Source organism: Silene latifolia, chromosome 10 (assembly GCF_048544455.1).
Source record: "Silene latifolia isolate original U9 population chromosome 10, ASM4854445v1, whole genome shotgun sequence".
Lineage (NCBI taxonomy): Eukaryota > Viridiplantae > Streptophyta > Magnoliopsida > Caryophyllales > Caryophyllaceae > Silene > Silene latifolia.
Window position 1 is genome coordinate 4,223,103 of NC_133535.1, and position 17,462 is coordinate 4,240,564.

Consider the following 17,462-nt stretch of genomic DNA (forward strand, 5'->3'; position numbering starts at 1 on the left):
TACTCACAAAAAGGTTTGTTCCCGGAAATTGTGTTTTCATTTGTCTCTTCAAGCAGCAAAGGGCCCCGACTTTCTGTCTATTGCTTTCCCGATAAAGTACGGGCTTTTCCTTATTAACGGCTACTTTCATCCTTGTTTCTCTCCTATTTGCCGCACGTGTCACCTTCATTTTTGGCGCGAATCTTTCTTTATTACTTTTATTAGGCCCACTACTCTCTTGTCTTTTATGAAACCGTCTCACGTAAAATATCGTAACAAGAAGAAAAGAAAAAGAAAAATATGGAGTATTAATAATTAACAAGAAAAGAAAAATATTTGTAAAAAAGTAATTCATTAATTTAGTTGCAGAGCCGGAATTTGTAGTCGGAAGCGAAAAATATCATCGGAGGCAAACAACTAATGGCAGAGGTAAACTCGGGAAAAAAAAATTCAAAAATTTAGCTAAAGATTTCGAAGTTTTTTTTTTTTTAAATAAGAATGAGCGTCCTTGCTTATACCCCTCTAATTCCACCGGTGCACCTTATTAGTATGTCTCATAATAAGATTATCGTAATCGTGATAACGTAGCATATTATAAATCATTGTTTTTTTAAAGTGAAAAAAAAGTCGATGTAGACTACTAAAATTAATCAAGTCACAGGAATTAAGCAGAAAACCAGCATATAGAATAGAATATGTACAAATTGAAATGATCAATACAATAGTTGAAGTTGAAGCCACCAAATCACATCATTAGAGAAAATAGTAATTAAATTACTGTTAGATGATTAAAATAGTTTTGATGAGTCAACTTTTATTTTCCATTCCGGGTTACCCGGCCGGGGAAGTGAGAGAGGTGGGATCCGCTGAGGACGGAATATCGGGTCCAACCCGACAACCCTCAAGCATGAAAACGACATCGGCCATCGAGGGACGGTCACCCGGGTCAGATGCAGCACAAAGGAGTCCCACTTTGATCCCTAGCAAGAATTCCTCCCATTCTGAAGACTCCGGGTCCAGTTCGAGCAAACCCGGGTCGAGTAATTCCGATACTTGACCCATTTGGAGTTGTTTTTTGACCCATTTTACGATATCCTCATCTTGGTCAAACATAATAGGTTTTTTACCAGTAAATATTTCTAACAGAACAATTCCAAAACTATAGACATCCCCTTCTCTTGTAACATGACCACTTAAGGTCACTTCCGGCGCAACATAACCAAGTGTACCGATAATTGGAGGAGTAGAAGTCGACGGTTCAGCTGGGGTAGCTATTGTTAGTCTATCTAATCCAAACTCGGAAATATGAGCTTCAAAATCAGCATCAAATAACACATTTTGAGGCTTAATGTCACCATGAACCATCATTTCTTGTGAGTGCAAGAATGAAAGGCCTTTCGCAATTCCGAGTGCAATGAGATGTCTCATGGGCCAACTTAGCACATGCCCGTCATGGTGTGACGCCTCTTGTAGTAGAGTCGCGAGGTTTCCATTAGGCATATAGTCGTAAACCAACAGCCTGATATCCGGTGGACCTGCATAATACCCTCTTAAAACAGTCAAATTCCGGTGCCTTATTTTCCCGAGCATTTCCGCCTCTTTCTTGAAGGCACGGTCGTCTAGGAACCCATCCGGTAATCTCCGGATTGCTAGGACCATGCCATCTAGGAACGAGGCCTTAAAGACCATCCCATACTTTCCTCGACTCAACACATTTTCCTCGTCAAATTGCCTTGTTGCCTCTAAAGCCTCAGCCAAACTGATCTTCGTATTAAACATGACTAGTTTTGGCCCCCCATTGTCGCTACTCCTTCGACTCCTTTCTCCTCCCGAGCTTCTACGAGGCGGACTTGGTTTCTTCTCCCCTCCATTTGTCTTCGCTTTGACCCTCTCACACCAACGCATAAGGCCTATGACATAGCCACAACAACAAACTAATAAAACCAAAGCCCCGGCTAGGGCTACACCGATGAACAAAATCAGCTTCCGTCTTTTTTTCCGTCTCACACTTGCACACTCCCTTTCCATTGGCGCTCCACATAAATTCCTATTGTTCGCAAATACCCTAGGATCGTCAAAACGAGAGCCTAATTGTTCCGGGATTTGGCCCTCGAAGGTATTCCAGGACAAATTCAAGTACTTCAAGCTGGAAATTAGGGTAAGGTTTCCAGGGATCGGACCGCTTAAATTGTTCGAGGAAAGGTCTAATATTACAAGGTTCGACAATTTCGACAATGAACCCGGAATAGGACCTGACAAATGGTTGACACCCAAATCAAGCTCAGTCAAATGAGACAACTTCGAAATAGAATTCGGAATTTTACCCACCAAACCGTTGGATGCAAGCTCAAGCACTTGCAATCCAGAACAGTTGCCAATCTCTGCAGGAATGTTTCCTGATACTCGATTTTCCGACAGAGAAAGCGCATTCAAGGACCTGAGAAACCCATAAGTTACCGGAATATCACCGGAAAACGAATTGAAACTTAAATTCAGATACTTCAGACTAATCAAACTACTAAACCCTTCAGGAATATTACCTTCCAAATTATTCTCTTGTAATGCAACCGTCTCCAAATCAGGCAACCCGAATAATTCAGCAGGTATACTACCAGATAAACTCTGCTTGCTCAAATCTAAGATACTCAATCTCATTAAATTACCAATACTACTCGGAATCAAACCCGAAAAGTTACAGCTACTTAAATTCAACACCATTAAACTGCTCAATAATCCGATTTCTGAAGGAATTTGACCAGAAAAATTGTTATAACTAAGGTTTAAACTGGTCAGATTAGTAAGTTGCAGCATCTCATTTGGGATAATCCCAATTAAATCATTTTCACTCAAATTCAACACTTCCAAACTCCCCAAATTCCCAAACCCAACCCCAACCGACCCCGAAAATCGATTTTTCCCTAATGACAAAACCCTAAGATTAGTCAATTGGGTAAAATTTCCAGGTAATTTCCCTGTGAATTGATTTCCTTCAAAATCAAGTACTCTTAACAATCTGCATTGTGCTATTTCTCCTGGAATATCGCCTTGAAAACGATTATTCGCTACTCGAAACTCTTCTAATCTCTTCAAATTACTTATTTCAGATGGTAAAGGTAAATACCCTGTGAATTTATTACTAGAAAGGTTTATGACCCTCAATGTTGTAAATTCCGTCAACCAAGACGGAAATAAACCGTCAATGCGATTCTCGTGAAGGTCAATTACCTCCAAATTACTCCGCAGTAAACTAGTACTACTGCTATTTTCATTTGGCGGCTTAGCGAGTCCCGTGAGAGCATTAACTCCCAAAAAAACAAATCGAAGCGACACAGTACTGAATCTCGACGACACATTATTATAAAAAACCGTCACAGGGACCACACCAGTCAACTTATTCCCTGACAGCGACAATACTCTCAACTCCGGCATTGCACCTATAGTCGCCGGAATATCACCGGAAATTAAATTATCAGCAGCAGAAAAATGCATAAGTGACGTACAATTCAGTATCGCTGACGGTATTGTTCCGGTAATCCGGTTCGAGTCGAGAGACAAATACTGCAACATCTTCAACCCGCCGAAACTCGCCGGAATTTCGCCAGTAAACCGATTATTCGACAAATCAATAAACCGAACACCACTCGAACCGGACACATTCGCCGAAACCTCGCCGGAGAATTCATTCCCTGACAAGTCTAACACACGAATCGACACCGAAGTTCCGCCGGAGATTTCGCCGGAAAACGAGTTTCCGGCGAGATTGACGAAATTAAGATTCGGAAGCGAGAGAATATTCGACGGAATCGGTCCGGAGAACGAGTTATTATTCAAATAAAGAGCGCGAAGAAGCTTTAATGACGTCAGAGATGGCGGAAGTTCGCCATGGAAGTTGTTAGAATGAAGGCTTAATCTGCGCAACATGCGCAGGTTAGCGATATCGGCGGAGAGTACGCCGGAGAGGTGTAGGTTAGCAAGAAGGAGGTGATGAACTCTGTTAGATTGACAGATGATGCCACGCCAGTCACACGGAGCTGATGACGTGGATGCATCCCAGCCGTCTAATATGCCAAGTGGATCGGTTATGTGTGATTTGATGGAAAGCAGTGAGGTTAGTTCCGTGACGGTTTCGTTACCGTAGGCTACCGCGGTTAATGTGAGAAAGATGACGGTAAAAAAGGTAAATGGGGAAGTAGAAGTAGAAGTAGCCGTTGTTAGTGACATTATAGAGTTAGTGAAGTGGGAGAGTGTGTGGTATGTTTAATGGGGTTTTGGTTAAGTAGAGGAGAGAAATGGGGAAGAACATACTGATTTAAGACGGTATTATCCGTGTTAAGTTTGAGACGGTTTTTTGGAGAGAAATGGAGGAGGAGTGTAGGACATAAATTGATGGGGTTAGAGGTTTTGGGTGTGTGTGGGGAGGAGCGTTTGCTTTTGGTGTTGTGCAGAAAGGTTCTCTTATTTCTTTCTTTCATATTTCTGTGTGTTTGTTTAATAGTGGTGTACTGTTTGTGTGTGTTGTATTTCTGGGTTTCTCTCTGCCCAATGTTGGGAGAGGAGTAAACACTAGTGTACTTGTGGAATCATGAAACTGGGCCCGGGTCACTGGGCCCGGACCCGGGCCCGCCTAAGACAATTTCAGTTCCTTTTTAATACTCCCTCCATACCAATCCAAAAGTAACACTTGTCTAAAGTGTCCGTACCAATTCAAAGGTAACATACTATAAATGGACTGTAAATTGACAATAATACCCTTATTTCCTCCTTAAGCTGATGGTTGAAGTTCCTTGATTCGTTTTATATTCTAACACTCCCCCTCACTTGAAGGCCTTTTTTTTCTTTTTTTGGGCTTGAAGTGTGGGTGCAGGCGGGATTCCCTGGCCTGTTCTGATTATCCACTTTAGAATAGAGGGGGTGGGATTCGAACCCGTGATCTTTTGATCACCAGGCTCTGATAACATGTCAAGAAACCATCTCAACCAAAAGCTTAAGCTGATGGTTGAAGTTCCTTGATTCGTTTTATATTCTAACAGTATGAGTCTGTTCTCATTTAAGACGGTATATGTATAAACCGTTTTATGTTTAAGACAGGTGAAATATGTTCTTAAACAAAAGCAGAATACATAAGGTGAATATGACAAAAGTAAAATGCATTGAAAAAAGTAAAAAGTTTGTCCTATATACATACTCATGTAGTAATTCTTGTATGAGACGGTCTCATTGTGAAACGTTTCTATTGTATAAAAAGACAAATCATTTATTAGCATTAAATGACCAAACTTCTTATAAAAATGGCCCGTCTTACAGTGTGAGACCGTCTTAGTCTAGAATTTGTGATATCCGTGTGGGTGATATTTGACCCGTCATAAGCTTTTTTGGCACTCGATGTCGGCTCTTCGCCACCTGGGGCTTGTAGTATGTTCCAAGTGTTGGGACTCTTCGGCCATTAAAGCGAAACGTGAGCTGGGTTTAGAACGTCGTGAGACAGTTCGGTTCATATTTGTTGTAGTCGTTAGAGCATTGAGAGGACCTTTCCCTAGTACGAGAGGACCGGGAAGGACGCACCTCTAGTGTACCAGTTATCGTGCCCCACGATAAACGCAGGGTAGCCAAGTGCAGAACGGATAACTGCTGAAAGCATCTAAGTCGTAAGCCTATCCCAAGTTGGATAGAGCCGTCTTAGCAAGACTAGTTGTTTATGTGAGACGGTCTCATGTTATGAGAATTGAGAAAGTCTCGAATTGTGAGACGATTTATGATGTAAAAAGACAACTCCTTTCTTAACAATAAATGAGTAATTTGTTTATAAAAATAGACCGTGTTAGTCTTTATTTTGTTTATTCAGATAAATTGATACTCTTTCTCTCTCTCTCTCTCTCTCCTCTCTAAGTAATGCTAGACTAGTTCAAAATAAGTAATGTTAGGCATTTGCATGTACTTCCTCCATTCAACTTCACTCTACCATTTTCCTTTTTCACGTTTGTCAACGCGTGTTTTATGAGCTAAATATCGTTAGCTACGTATTTGCAAAAATTATAAAAGTTAGATATTTTTAATGTACTCGTAAAGACGAATCAAATAAGATCCCACATGAATATATTTTCACTTACGTATCGAGAGAAAATCGAAATTGAATATACAATTGTGAATAGTGTACAAAAGTGAAATAGGTAGAGTGGAGTTGAATGGAGGAAGTAATATTTTTTTTATTGGCAGCCGTAAAATCAAATAACTTACATACTCATGGCTCTTTTAGCTAGATTATCAACCAACAAGTTTAGAGTTCTAGAAATAAAACTAAAACTGATACAGTGAAAGAAAGGTAAAGCATATTCAATGTCAAGAAGGATTCCTTGCGTTTGATGATGACTTTTCTCCGCTCCTATAATCTGGGACAAGATTAGTAGGCAGTTCGAAAAAACATCTAAATGCAGGACATCATTATTCATAGCCCATAACAGCACTTCACGAATACCAGTAGCTTCCGCTTGTAAAGCGGACTCCGACCTAAAACTCTTAGGTCCTACTAACTTTAAAACCTCCTGCTATGTTAATGGTGGTAAGACTGGTAACTTGGAATTAGACATTACAAACAAGTCAATCGAGTAGGGATCATTTCCAATTTGACTAACCTCGGGTAAGATTACGTCGGGTCAGGTCATTTTGAATTTAAGCTATGTCAGGTCTTTTATTGTCAAGTTATTTATATGGATAATGTGCAACAAAAGATATTCAGGTCGGGTGATATTAGCCGATTCAATTTGGCTAACATCTTAAGTTTGGATCTTCTGTTCAGTTATCGGGTAGAATTATTCAGATCCGGTCAATGTTGTTAGGTCTACTGGTAAGTGACGATAGAGATTGTTTCATACGTCTCCACTCTCCACCCAAATGCATATTTTTAAGATCTCCCTCTTCGAATCTGGCTGGGTTAGGAGCAACAATTTTGTGAATTTGTGTCTACGAGTTTCTGTCATCTTAATTACCCCTTGCGTCTACTCCCCCGCCTCCATACGACTCATCTGCAACCAAGGTAATTGGCGAAGGGAAGGACATAGAGGAAGATGCTTATTATGGGTATTGTTAATTTGGCATCCACAGCCTTAATAACAAGGTAGTACTCGAAAATCAACAAGTTCATTCCAAAACCCTAAATACTCAATCCGTTCTATAGAGGACGGAAGTTTAGCGTAGCTTATATCGGAATGCCCTCTCGTGGAACCCAATTATATGATGCATATTCAACTTAAAAAGCGATGTTGAGAAATAATCTGAACTTAAACAAGCTAACAAAAATGTACGATAATTATCAACGATCCAGGTTCATATATCATAATATAGTTCTCCGAAAGCATACATAAAGACTACAAGAAAACACTATCAGTGACCAAGATATCTCGCGAGTTATTTTACCTAACTAACAAAACTTGCACGCGTAAAAATACAGACAGGATACACTCAGAAAGAGTCATAGCTCTATGTCATGCAACACTGAGACGGGGGTAAGCGTATGCAACCCAAAGCATACCATGATCATTTCAATTGCAAAAAAAATTGCCTGATATGATCTCACCTACTTCAATCGAATATCAACGCAGAAGCTTGAACTCTAGCCTCAAAGCAATCAGCGAGGATGACATGTTTTACCTGGAAAACATAATAACTGGCTGTTAGATATACACTATTCTAAGATGGTCGAATGTTCATGAGCATGCGACTTATTTGATCATGGACTAAGTTTTTAATGGGCTTTTCAAGTTATACTGAAAGAAGAGATGTTTCGGTGTTCCTTCAAATTAGTAGACTACAATCGCCATCAGGTATATCAGTAATTATTGAGATTGTCAGAGATAAAAAGAGACGTCATGAGATACTCCTGGAAAATTAGAGATAGTAACTTACGTAAGATGGATTGACGATGGCCCAGAATAGGCAGCAACTTTCTGTGCACGTGAAGCTTCGCCACGGTAAACTCCTTTCAATTCTTTCTTTACACGACGTGCCTCTCGCCTTTCTTCCTTAACAGCAGCCTAATATATTCACCAGTAGGTATTAGGTTAGTCAAAAATCAACTTTCGAGAACAAACATTAGTGTCAGTTAGCACAAATGAGATTTGATAAACCCTGTCTACCAAGACCGTGTATGCTGGTACAAAGTTAAATTACCTTTCTTTCCTTTTTCTCTTCCTTGGACTCCTGACCATGAGATTTTCTCGTCTGAGGCTCAGTTTTGGGGACGGGTTTTACTTTCTCTTGAGTTGGTTTCCTTCCATTTGGCAAGTAATCCACTGGAAGCTTATCCTTTCCCCCAAGAGAAATCATATGGCCAGATCCAATTTTCAAGGCTCCGGAAATGGTCTCAGCTAGCTTTTTCTTTCTCGCAAATTCTGGCGCATTGATTCTTCCAGGGTGATTATCAAGATTTGAGTATGTAGAGACAATGGTCTCGCAGTCAAAGTTCTCCGACTCGTCACTGCTTTCCTCCACAATTACGACTTCGTTGTCATCTTCATTCTCATATTTCTCAGCGTACTCAGCACACCGGCGTGCAATGTCTACAGTAGGAACCTGATAGCCCTCATCAATCTCTAAATCATCTAACTTATGATCCTTCAAGGCATTATTAAGCTTTTCTGCAAGTGGTATATCATCGGCTATAAATTCGTCGTAATCGTCATCCGTGTCTGACCCATATTCTTCACGTTCGAGCTGCCCAAAAAAAAAAAGAATGAAGTTAAGATCAGAAAATAAGAAATGAAAATAAATCAAACATAACAAAAGAGGGATGGATTATAATTTGAACAAAAAGTCACTTTTCAAGCACAACAACATCAGAGCCTTAATCCCAAAATGATTTGGGGTCGGCTGACATGAATCATCCTTTAGAACCGTCCATGGGTGAACGCACACCTCAAAAATGCGGGAAAAAAAAAAAGCAAAAGTGAAAAATAAAAGGGGAGTGAAACATATTCCGAAAGCTAGGTAAACTTAAAGGTTTTAAAATCGAAGTCCGGATTTCTTTTATAAAAACTTAGAATTTAAATCGAGAATAAAGATTATAACGAATTTGAAAACTGAAGTAAAACTTAAGGGTCCGGAATACCTCAAAAGTGAACCAAGTATTAATATGTAAGAAAGTTCCAACACAGAAGCACCAATTCTAAAATTTAATTAGTAATCGATATTGATGATTTCACAGACATATATGTGCAACAAGAGAAGATACACTTCCAAGAAACAGATATCAGAACCTACAATTGCTCAGTATAGGAGAACTTACGATGTCAAACTGCTGATCTAACAAACGCTGAGCTCTAGGCTTCTCAGGAACAGCCCTATTAGCATTTTCCATGAAATTAGTGGCTACGCCATTGTAAACACCATGTGAAATAACCGAACCACCTTCTTTCGGAACCTCATCCTCGCTCTCCTCTGAGAAAACATCTCCAGTTTCTTCATGAATATTAGCTTTAACAACAAAGTCCTCCTCCAAATCATCAATATCAGAACCTATCTCTGATTCAGCCTCGTCAAGCAACTTGGCAATGTCAGGATCAACAGCTCTCTGAACTCTCACATTCACGGATTTCTCAGCAACTTTGTACACTGTTTTTGGAACGATATCTTCATCTGCTTGAAGAATACGTACTCTCGAAGCATCATACGCCTAAAATTGTCAATTGCAAAAATTAATACTTCTACCATATTGTCCTGTAGTGACAAACCGACAATTCCTACCATAATCAATGGAAAAAAACGCAGCAGACAGCATAAAAGCAGGATTCAACTATCACTTCATCAAAATCTTAGGACTAATACTAAGGATCATGTGCCTAAAATTCACACACGGAAAATTATTAACACCACCGTGAATTGACTTTATTGGCAATCATTAATAGAAGTATAGAGTAACAAACTAAACGAAAACAAAAACAGATATACAGAATAAGTGGGCAACATAAAATAACGATACAAATACCAATTCAGACGTAACGGAATGCTAGGAGAAACAATCACCTTAACATCATCAGGAACATCATGAAGATTTGCCTTAGGGTTCTCATAATACGCGGACCCTGCACCAGTATTCCGAATCTCTCTCAAATGAGTCAAATAATTGTAACCATCATCCGGGAATCCAAGCTCCAATATCTCTCTCCTAACACGATCCGGCAAAGCACCAGATTGACCACTAAACCGGTCAGAACAATCAACATCATCAGGAGCGTCAGCAAACTCGATTTCATTATCATCCTCATACTCATCACCATCCAAACCTCTAATTGACACAGGATTATTATCAACCCGAACAAAAACCCGGTCATTCTCTGGTCCTTCAGAATATATGGGATCAGAAGAATCCCGTGCAAGTAGGCAGAATGTCGCCGACTTTTTCTTATCAATAAACTTCTTCCCCATTTTTTCTACCTAGTAAAATCAACAAAATTTGAGGCTCATTTGTGGGGGGCATCCAACCATTTCAATCGTATCAATAAATTAGTCAACTTTACACCTTTTCAGAACACAATTTATCATCAAACATCAATTTACTTTAGAGCATACCACTCCGTCTCAATCAATTCTTTACTACTCCCTCTGTCCCGGTCAATTGTTGTCCTTTGATTTTGGCACAAAGACCAAGGAAAGAGGAGGGAGTCAATTACTCCCTCCGTCCCGGTCAATTGTTGTCCTTTGGTTTTGGCACAAAAACCAAGGAAAGAGGAGGGAGTCAATTACTCCCTCCGTCCCGGTCAATTGTTGTCCTTTGGTTTTGGCACAAAAACCAAGGAAAGAGGAATTAACCAATTACTAAATGACAAGTGGAACAAATTGAGTGGGAATTATCAAATTGCTCACCAAGTTCATTCTTAAAATAGAAAGGACAACAATTGACTAAGACACCCCAATATGGAAAAGGACAACAAATGACCGGGACAGAGGGAGTGTAAGATTACAAGTGGACCAAATTGGGTGTGAAAGATCAAATTGTTCATCAAATGCAATCCTAAAATAAAAAGGATAATAATTGACTGAGACAACCAAAAAATGGAATAGGACAACAAATGACCAGGATGGACGGAGTACTTTTTATTCTTCGGATATGTTCATCAAAAGTAAACAAATGATCAGATACAAAGGAAGTACATGACAGCATCCTTGTAGCAAAATGTTTTAACCATGTCTGTAGATTTGTCAAGTTTAGATCTTTTCGGGACACAAATTATCGTCAATTTACTTTTAAAGCATACTCAATCCGTCTCAATCAATTGTTTACTTATTTTTAATTGTATACGAGATATTTTAATCAAAGGTAAACAAACGGTTGAGTGTCGAGGCTGAGGGAGTACATGATAGCAAGCTGTAATCAAATGGTTTAATCTATAATCATATCAATGTTTACTTTTGATTACTTTTGATTAAACTACCCCCTACAAATAACGTAAAATGTAAAATGTAAAAGGTAAAATGTTTACTTTTGATTAAACTACCCCCTACAAATAACGTAAAATGTAAAAGGTAAACAAATGATCAAAACGGAGGGAGTACGAGATAACAGCTAGGGTAACCCCAAATGTTACAACGAAGAATAGTATGAATGACAAATCTAGAATACAAGCTAAAGGAGTATAAGGGAGAAGAGTGATGGTGTACCTTAAAAACGTGCTACTACAGTTTGATTGATGAACGAAGTATCTCCTCTTGGTTGTCTGCTACTGCTCTAACGAAGAAGGGGAGAGGAGGGAATGATTAAGGTTGTTAGGGCAAACAGAGATAAGAAAATTGATGATGGGCTTGGGCCAAATTTTTGATGTTAGATCTTATGATTTAAAACCCAATTTGTTTATATGGGCTAAGCTAGCCCCATCAAACAGCGGGTCGAGCAAGTTTTAGTTAAGGTGGAAAGTAATTTTGATGCTGACGGATTTGAACCAAGTTATGAGCAACACCACCTTGTAACGGGATTTTGTCGGACAATTTGATGAGCCGAAATAATCAACTAGAAAAATGACCGATTAGTAATTTTTAGATCGCTTTTGTTAATTTCTATTGTGTTTAATTTAGCGTTGAACAAATTTTAATCGATTTATTTTTCTCCCCGTATATTTTACCACGTGTCTAATTAAAGTCGCTACAGGAGTTACCTTATTCAACTGCGTTGCCAAATAACTAGTATTAAACCAATTTCTATGAGTATCCTATTTAAGCCTAAGACTGGTTTATCGCACATCGGAAGCCTCAAATGTCCACTGCTGCTCCTCAAATTTTAAGAGGCTGCTTTGTCTTTCCCGAGAATTTATTCGTGTGATTTACGGACATTTTTGTTTCGGGATCTTATAATCTCAAAAACGTGTATTATATGTACTTTAATTTGAGTCTTCGAGAGGCCGTTCCTGGTCGTGTTTCTGTTCTCCTAGTTTTTTTTACCACGTATTTAGGGTTGCTTTAAGAGTTACCATATTCAATTTCAGCACCAAATAATAACAAGTATTTGACCAATTTTAACGAGTATCCGATTTAAGTCCGTGATTAGTTTATCGCAAACCGGCAACCTCAAATGTCCTTTGTTGCTGCTCAAAGTTTGTGAGGTCACATTTTATGACCGGATAAATCATTCGTGTAATTTACGAACATTTTTGTTCCGGAACCTTAGAATCCGAAAAACGTGTTTGCAATAATAAACATCTCAATCGGGTTAAAGCCGTTCGTGCCAATTTGGATTTCAAGCTATACGTACTCTACAAGATAGCATGGGCACTCCTTTAAACCAGCGTGCCCGACACTAACACTTGCGGGACGTGTCTAAAGTATCAGACACCTATAATATCGTGTCTAACTTTTTTCATTTATTTTGGCATGTGTCCATAGTGGTTGACACGTCTCGGACATGTGTCGATGGTATTTGGACAGACTTTCAAACGAAATGACCTTGATTTTAAGGTGAATAGTGTCTATTATTTTATGGTGGAGCTTGGTTGGGAAATTAGTTGAATTGGGGCGAATGATTTTACACGAGGTATGAGATGTCGAAAGAAATTAATTAGAAAATCGATTTGAGTGGGAAATGAAAATGCGTTATAGTCAAGGTCACGTTTTACTTTCACTTAATCTAAAATAATATTTATATCAATTGCTTTTTTATAAAAATAAAATTGTACATTTACAACTATAAAATATATTTTTATCAAATTTCAATAACGCGTTCCGTATCCTAAATTTCACGAAACACCGTCTCACTTGCCCGTGTCCGTATCTATTTTGATGCTACCTAGATACTCAGCATCTCGGGTTTACGTTCAGGTGTCGGATCGGGTATGGTCGGATTATTTAGGCCTGGTCATTCAAATCCGATAAGAATTGACAATCCAATCAATATTGATTTTCTTATCTGGGCCAAGTGCCCTTGTATTTATCCGAACAAAGAGTTAACATTCGATTGTTCATTGTTCTGTTTCCTCTACCCTTCTTTTGGGGACAAATTGAAAGCTTTTTACAGCTATCTATCTCTACAAATCTCGTTTTCCGCCATTGTTACAAAGCTCACATCTTGTATTAGGTACCGTTCTTCCTCTCATATCATTCTTCATTCTTGTATATTTCTTGAAAAAGTATTTATTATTGTTGAATCTTTGTTTGCGATTTCAATTTCATAGATCTATAGTTTTTGTTCAATTAATTTTATTATTGTTGATTATTTTTATTAACGTTTCGTTTTCAATTGTTGTTTGTTGTTAATTCCGTGGTAGGATAATTTGATTTTTAGATCTAGGGTTTAGGATTGATTTTTTTGATTTTAAGTTTTGGGATTTGATGTTCGGTTTATGTTGTTAATAATTCTTCTTCAGTTGCGCAAAACATGATTATATTCAAAGTTGGAGTTTCAATTTTTATTGTTTGTTTAATATAAATTGATACCATCACTTTTCGAGCTTATTTGTCGATTGATTGTGACACGGTGAAGTTCAGATTTGTACCTTGTAACTATGTTGTTGTTGGAAGTTTGTGGTCAGAGATGGTACATATGTTGTTAATGTCGTTGTTATGGACCTATGGTCATGCCGAAACTCCTTTTTGTGTGTTGAATATATGTATGCCTTTTGTAAGGCGGTTTTACAGCAAAATATCGCTAACCTAGCTAGTAAAGCAAATTCATGTGGTAAAAAATGGCAGTAACCATGTTAACTTCTAATTTAAAAGAAGGATGTTATAGCTAAGTAATGACTGGTTGTATATTAACTCGTGTATATGTTTGCCTTACACAAGAATTTGTGTTTGCATATAGATGTTGTGGAAAAGTAGAGTTGCGTAGGAGTGAGTATTGTCTGGGTTGCTGTAAACCTGTTAGCCTTGGTACTGATGTGTTTGTGGAAAATTAAGTTGTAGTGATGCAGTGGTTTGTGTGGGGAACGCACAAGGAGGACGGAAAGGTGAACTTCTATCCGTGGAAAATTGGTGAATTTACGAGGAGTGTTCAGCTCGTCTGTTCTATTTTTCTAAGTCTTACTATATCGCGGTGTATTTCATTGTACTGTCATTCCTTCTTGACAACGTATAGACTTCCTTGGATGTGATGAGTTTAGGCTCTGTGTTGCATCTACATCTGGAAGGATATCTAGTATAAACGTGGAGTTATGTGGAGTTGATGGCTCCTGAGCTTCATGGTTTTATGTTAGGTGTTTGAATGTTTTTGGGTCGTTTTTTTGTGTGGAGATTTTATCTTTAATAACAAGTTGTGGTGGATTGTTGAACTGTTACGTGTTGTAGTTGGTTTTTGTTGGATAGGGGGAGGGGCGTAATGTAGATTGGAAGTTGGAACTGGTTGTGCTGTCATTCCTTCTTCACAACTTCTAGCCTTCCTTGGATGTGATCAGTTTAGGCTCTTTGCTGCATCTATATCTGGAAGGATATCTAGTACAAAACGTGGAGTTACGTGGAGTTGATGGCTCCTGAGCTTCATGGTTTTATGTTGGGTGTTTGAATGTTTTTGGGTCGTTTTTTTGGAGATTTTATTTTTAATAACAAGTTGTGGTGGATTGTTGAACTGTGTACGTGTTGTAGTTGGTTTTTGTTGGATAGGGGCGTAATGTAGATAGGAACTGGTTGTGGACTTATGGTTAGTATGTGGATTGATGGGGATGGTTTTTGGCAGGAGAGCATCGGGTGCTGTGTGGAGTTGAGTGGTGGTGTTTGACGATCAGGTGGTTTAGAAGGATAAGAAGGGAGTTTTGAAGATGAGCTCACGCAGCCGGAGCCCAAGCCGAAGCAGAAGCCGAAGCAGGAGCAGGAGTCCTCGAGATCATAGAATGCGATCTCAGCGTTTTTCTGATCGTGATGCTCCATTTAGGAGGGATGGACGTCGGGGTTTCAGGTTGTTTGATTTTATTAATATTCTGGAATTTATTTTGATTCTTTCTATAAGTCGGCAAGATGTAAGAAGTGACTCGATGACAAAAGTTACCGAATGTTAGAAAGTATAGGGTATGACAGAGGGTTGGAGCGTTGCTGTACTTGCTGCTTCTATGTAACCCCCAACCATGACCCTTGATGTTGTAACATCTGAACGAACCTTAGTCAGTAAAATGACTACTTGGTATTTTATGTTTAGACTCTTTTTCGTTTACTAAAGTGGATGCCCTTCTTTCTCTTGTGAAGTAGTGGTCCTTCGATGCCGTTCTCGATGCAATTTTCATCTTGGGTCATTCAAAAACAGCCTCTTTGTGTTGCTAACACAAGGGTAAGGCTGTGTACATCCGACCTCCCCTTACCCCGCAATTTGCGGGAGCCATTGAGGCACTGGGGTAATGTTGTTGTTGTTGTACTCTTTTTCGTTTACACTGTTCTGGCCTGGATGTGTTAGGAGTCTGAAGCGAAGGATTCATTATAGGCTTTAAATGTTGATCTCTAGATAGAGTCGCACCATTTCTTGGTCATGGTTGGTGAGAGTGGTTACTCTTTTTAGATTCATACTTTGCTTTTGGTGTCTCTCACTCGTGTCATTTCTCCGCACTTATGCTAGTATGCATCCTATTGAAATCCATTTGGCAGATCATTGAGGATGTTTATGAGTTTAATTAACTATTGTAAGATATATTGCTTCAACCTCTTATTTTATTTTTTGGGCTACTCATTTGACTTTTAGAGCTAAGTTCATCTGTCTGCGTGCATTATTGCGGTAAGTAAAGCATAATTTCGAATTTGGGTCACCAATCTGATTGAAGGCCTTCCAAGCTGCCCGGAAATTGTGCTTGGAGAAAGCGAAAACTTTGAAGAAACTTTGTGATTGCTGTTTGATTCTACCTGAGCCTGCATAATTGATTCATTGTTCTTTAACAATTTTTGCCGACTGTTTTGCAGCCAAAACAATGCCTGTAACAACTGTAAGCAGCCTGGTCATTTTGCTAGAGAGTGCCCGAATGTTGCTGTCTGCAACAATTGTGGACTTCCCGGGTAATGATCTTCTTAAAATAATCCTTGACCGTGTTTTTATCGACCTATCCTCTTGGTCATCTTTTAGTTCAAAGCATTCTTAATAGTATTGTATCCCTTTTTCCTACAGGCACATAGCAGCCGAGTGCAGCACAAAATCCTTGTGCTGGAATTGTCGGGAGCCTGGCCATATGGCCAACAGTTGCCCAAATGAGGGCATATGCCATTCATGTGGCAAATCTGGTCATCGTGCCAGAGAATGCACCAATCCAGAGCTTCCACCTGGCGACTTGAGACTCTGCAACAATTGCTTTAAGCAGGGCCATGTTGCTGCTGAGTGTACAAACGACAAGGCGTGCAAGAATTGCAGGAAAACGGGGCACCTGGCCCGTGAATGTACAGACGAGCCCGTTTGTAACTTGTGCAATGTGGCTGGACATCTAGCTAGGCAATGCCCGAAATCTGACGTTCTTGGAGAGAGGGGCGGCGGCGGTGGTGGCAGTGGACCTCGTTATGGAGGTTTTGGTGGAGGAGGTGGAGGTGGTGGTGGTGGTCGCTATTCCATGGGTGGTGGAGGTCGATATGGAGGTTTCGGGGGAGGAGGTGGTGGTGGCTATCCCATGGGTGGTGGGGGTGGTTATCGCGATATTGTCTGCAGGAGCTGTGGCCAGGTAGGACATATGAGCCGAGAGTGCATGGGTGGTGCAGCTATGGTCATCTGCCACACATGTGGTGGTCGTGGACACATGTCTTATGAATGTCCTTCCGGAAGAATGATGGATCGTATGCCGCCAAGAAGGTACTAAGATGAATTGAGACGGTCCGTCCGTCAAGAGATTTGTGAAAGCTTTGATGAGTTGAATAAGATTTGCACCTCATTATTCTCTTTTCTGCTTTTTATTTTTATTTTTCGTCGCTCTTTCTAGAAACATTCTATTTGCAGTTTGGTGAGAAACATACTCGGATTTAGTTTTATTCGTTTTACTTTATTTGGGTGGATACTTCGGAATCGGATTGTGATTTTATTTGTAGTATTTGATGTGTAACATGTGTTCCTTATT

The 17,462-nt window shown here is 39.5% G+C and overlaps 3 protein-coding genes across 5 annotated transcripts; 1 reads left to right on the plus strand and 2 right to left on the minus strand.

Annotated features, from left to right (window-relative positions):
• Positions 1-643: 643 nt before the first annotated feature.
• Positions 644-4,529, minus strand: LOC141604774 (uncharacterized). Its single transcript, XM_074423264.1, has one exon. It carries the CDS (start codon positions 4,198-4,200, stop codon positions 811-813), a length of 3,390 nt encoding a protein of 1,129 aa, XP_074279365.1. The 5' UTR covers positions 4,201-4,529; the 3' UTR covers positions 644-810.
• Positions 4,530-7,279: 2,750 nt separating this feature from the next.
• On the minus strand, positions 7,280-11,776 carry LOC141604775 (uncharacterized). Of its 2 annotated transcripts, none has more exons than XM_074423266.1 (6): positions 11,629-11,776; positions 9,994-10,404; positions 9,257-9,643; positions 8,143-8,685; positions 7,879-8,006; positions 7,280-7,623 (listed from the first exon to the last, which is right to left on the minus strand). In XM_074423266.1, exons 2-6 carry the CDS (start codon positions 10,393-10,395, stop codon positions 7,620-7,622), a joined length of 1,464 nt encoding a protein of 487 aa, XP_074279367.1. In that variant the 5' UTR covers positions 10,396-10,404; positions 11,629-11,776; the 3' UTR covers positions 7,280-7,619. The 2 variants fall into 2 exon arrangements, with proteins under 2 accessions (XP_074279367.1, XP_074279366.1); XM_074423265.1 differs by lacking the exon at positions 11,629-11,776 and adding an exon at positions 10,490-10,576.
• Positions 11,777-13,274: 1,498 nt separating this feature from the next.
• LOC141604777 (uncharacterized) lies at positions 13,275-17,435 on the plus strand. Of its 2 annotated transcripts, XM_074423269.1 has the most exons (4): positions 13,335-13,531; positions 15,125-15,343; positions 16,330-16,422; positions 16,532-17,435. In XM_074423269.1, exons 2-4 carry the CDS (start codon positions 15,207-15,209, stop codon positions 17,205-17,207), a joined length of 906 nt encoding a protein of 301 aa, XP_074279370.1. In that variant the 5' UTR covers positions 13,335-13,531; positions 15,125-15,206; the 3' UTR covers positions 17,208-17,435. The 2 variants fall into 2 exon arrangements, with proteins under 2 accessions (XP_074279369.1, XP_074279370.1); XM_074423268.1 differs by lacking the exon at positions 15,125-15,343 and having other exon boundaries at positions 13,275-13,531.
• The last annotated feature ends 27 nt before the right edge of the window (positions 17,436-17,462 follow it).

Coding starts and splice junctions, on each gene's coding strand:
- LOC141604777 (XM_074423268.1), top strand. CDS start 13,290: ATGGTCGGATTATTTAGGCCTGGTCATTCAAATCCGATAAGAATTGAC. Junction 13,532..16,329: donor AAGCTCACATCTTGTATTAG/GTACCGTTCTTC, acceptor ACTGTTTTGCAG/CCAAAACAATGCCTGTAACA. Junction 16,423..16,531: donor AACAATTGTGGACTTCCCGG/GTAATGATCTTC, acceptor TTTTTCCTACAG/GCACATAGCAGCCGAGTGCA.
- LOC141604775 (XM_074423265.1), bottom strand. CDS start 10,519: ATGTTTGATGATAAATTGTGTTCTGAAAAG. Junction 10,405..10,489: donor ATAAATTGTGTTCTGAAAAG/GTGTAAAGTTGA, acceptor TGATTTTACTAG/GTAGAAAAAATGGGGAAGAA. Junction 8,686..9,256: donor TAGATCAGCAGTTTGACATC/GTAAGTTCTCCT, acceptor TTTTTTGGGCAG/CTCGAACGTGAAGAATATGG.
- LOC141604774 (XM_074423264.1), bottom strand. CDS start 4,200: ATGTCACTAACAACGGCTACTTCTACTTCTACTTCCCCATTTACCTTT.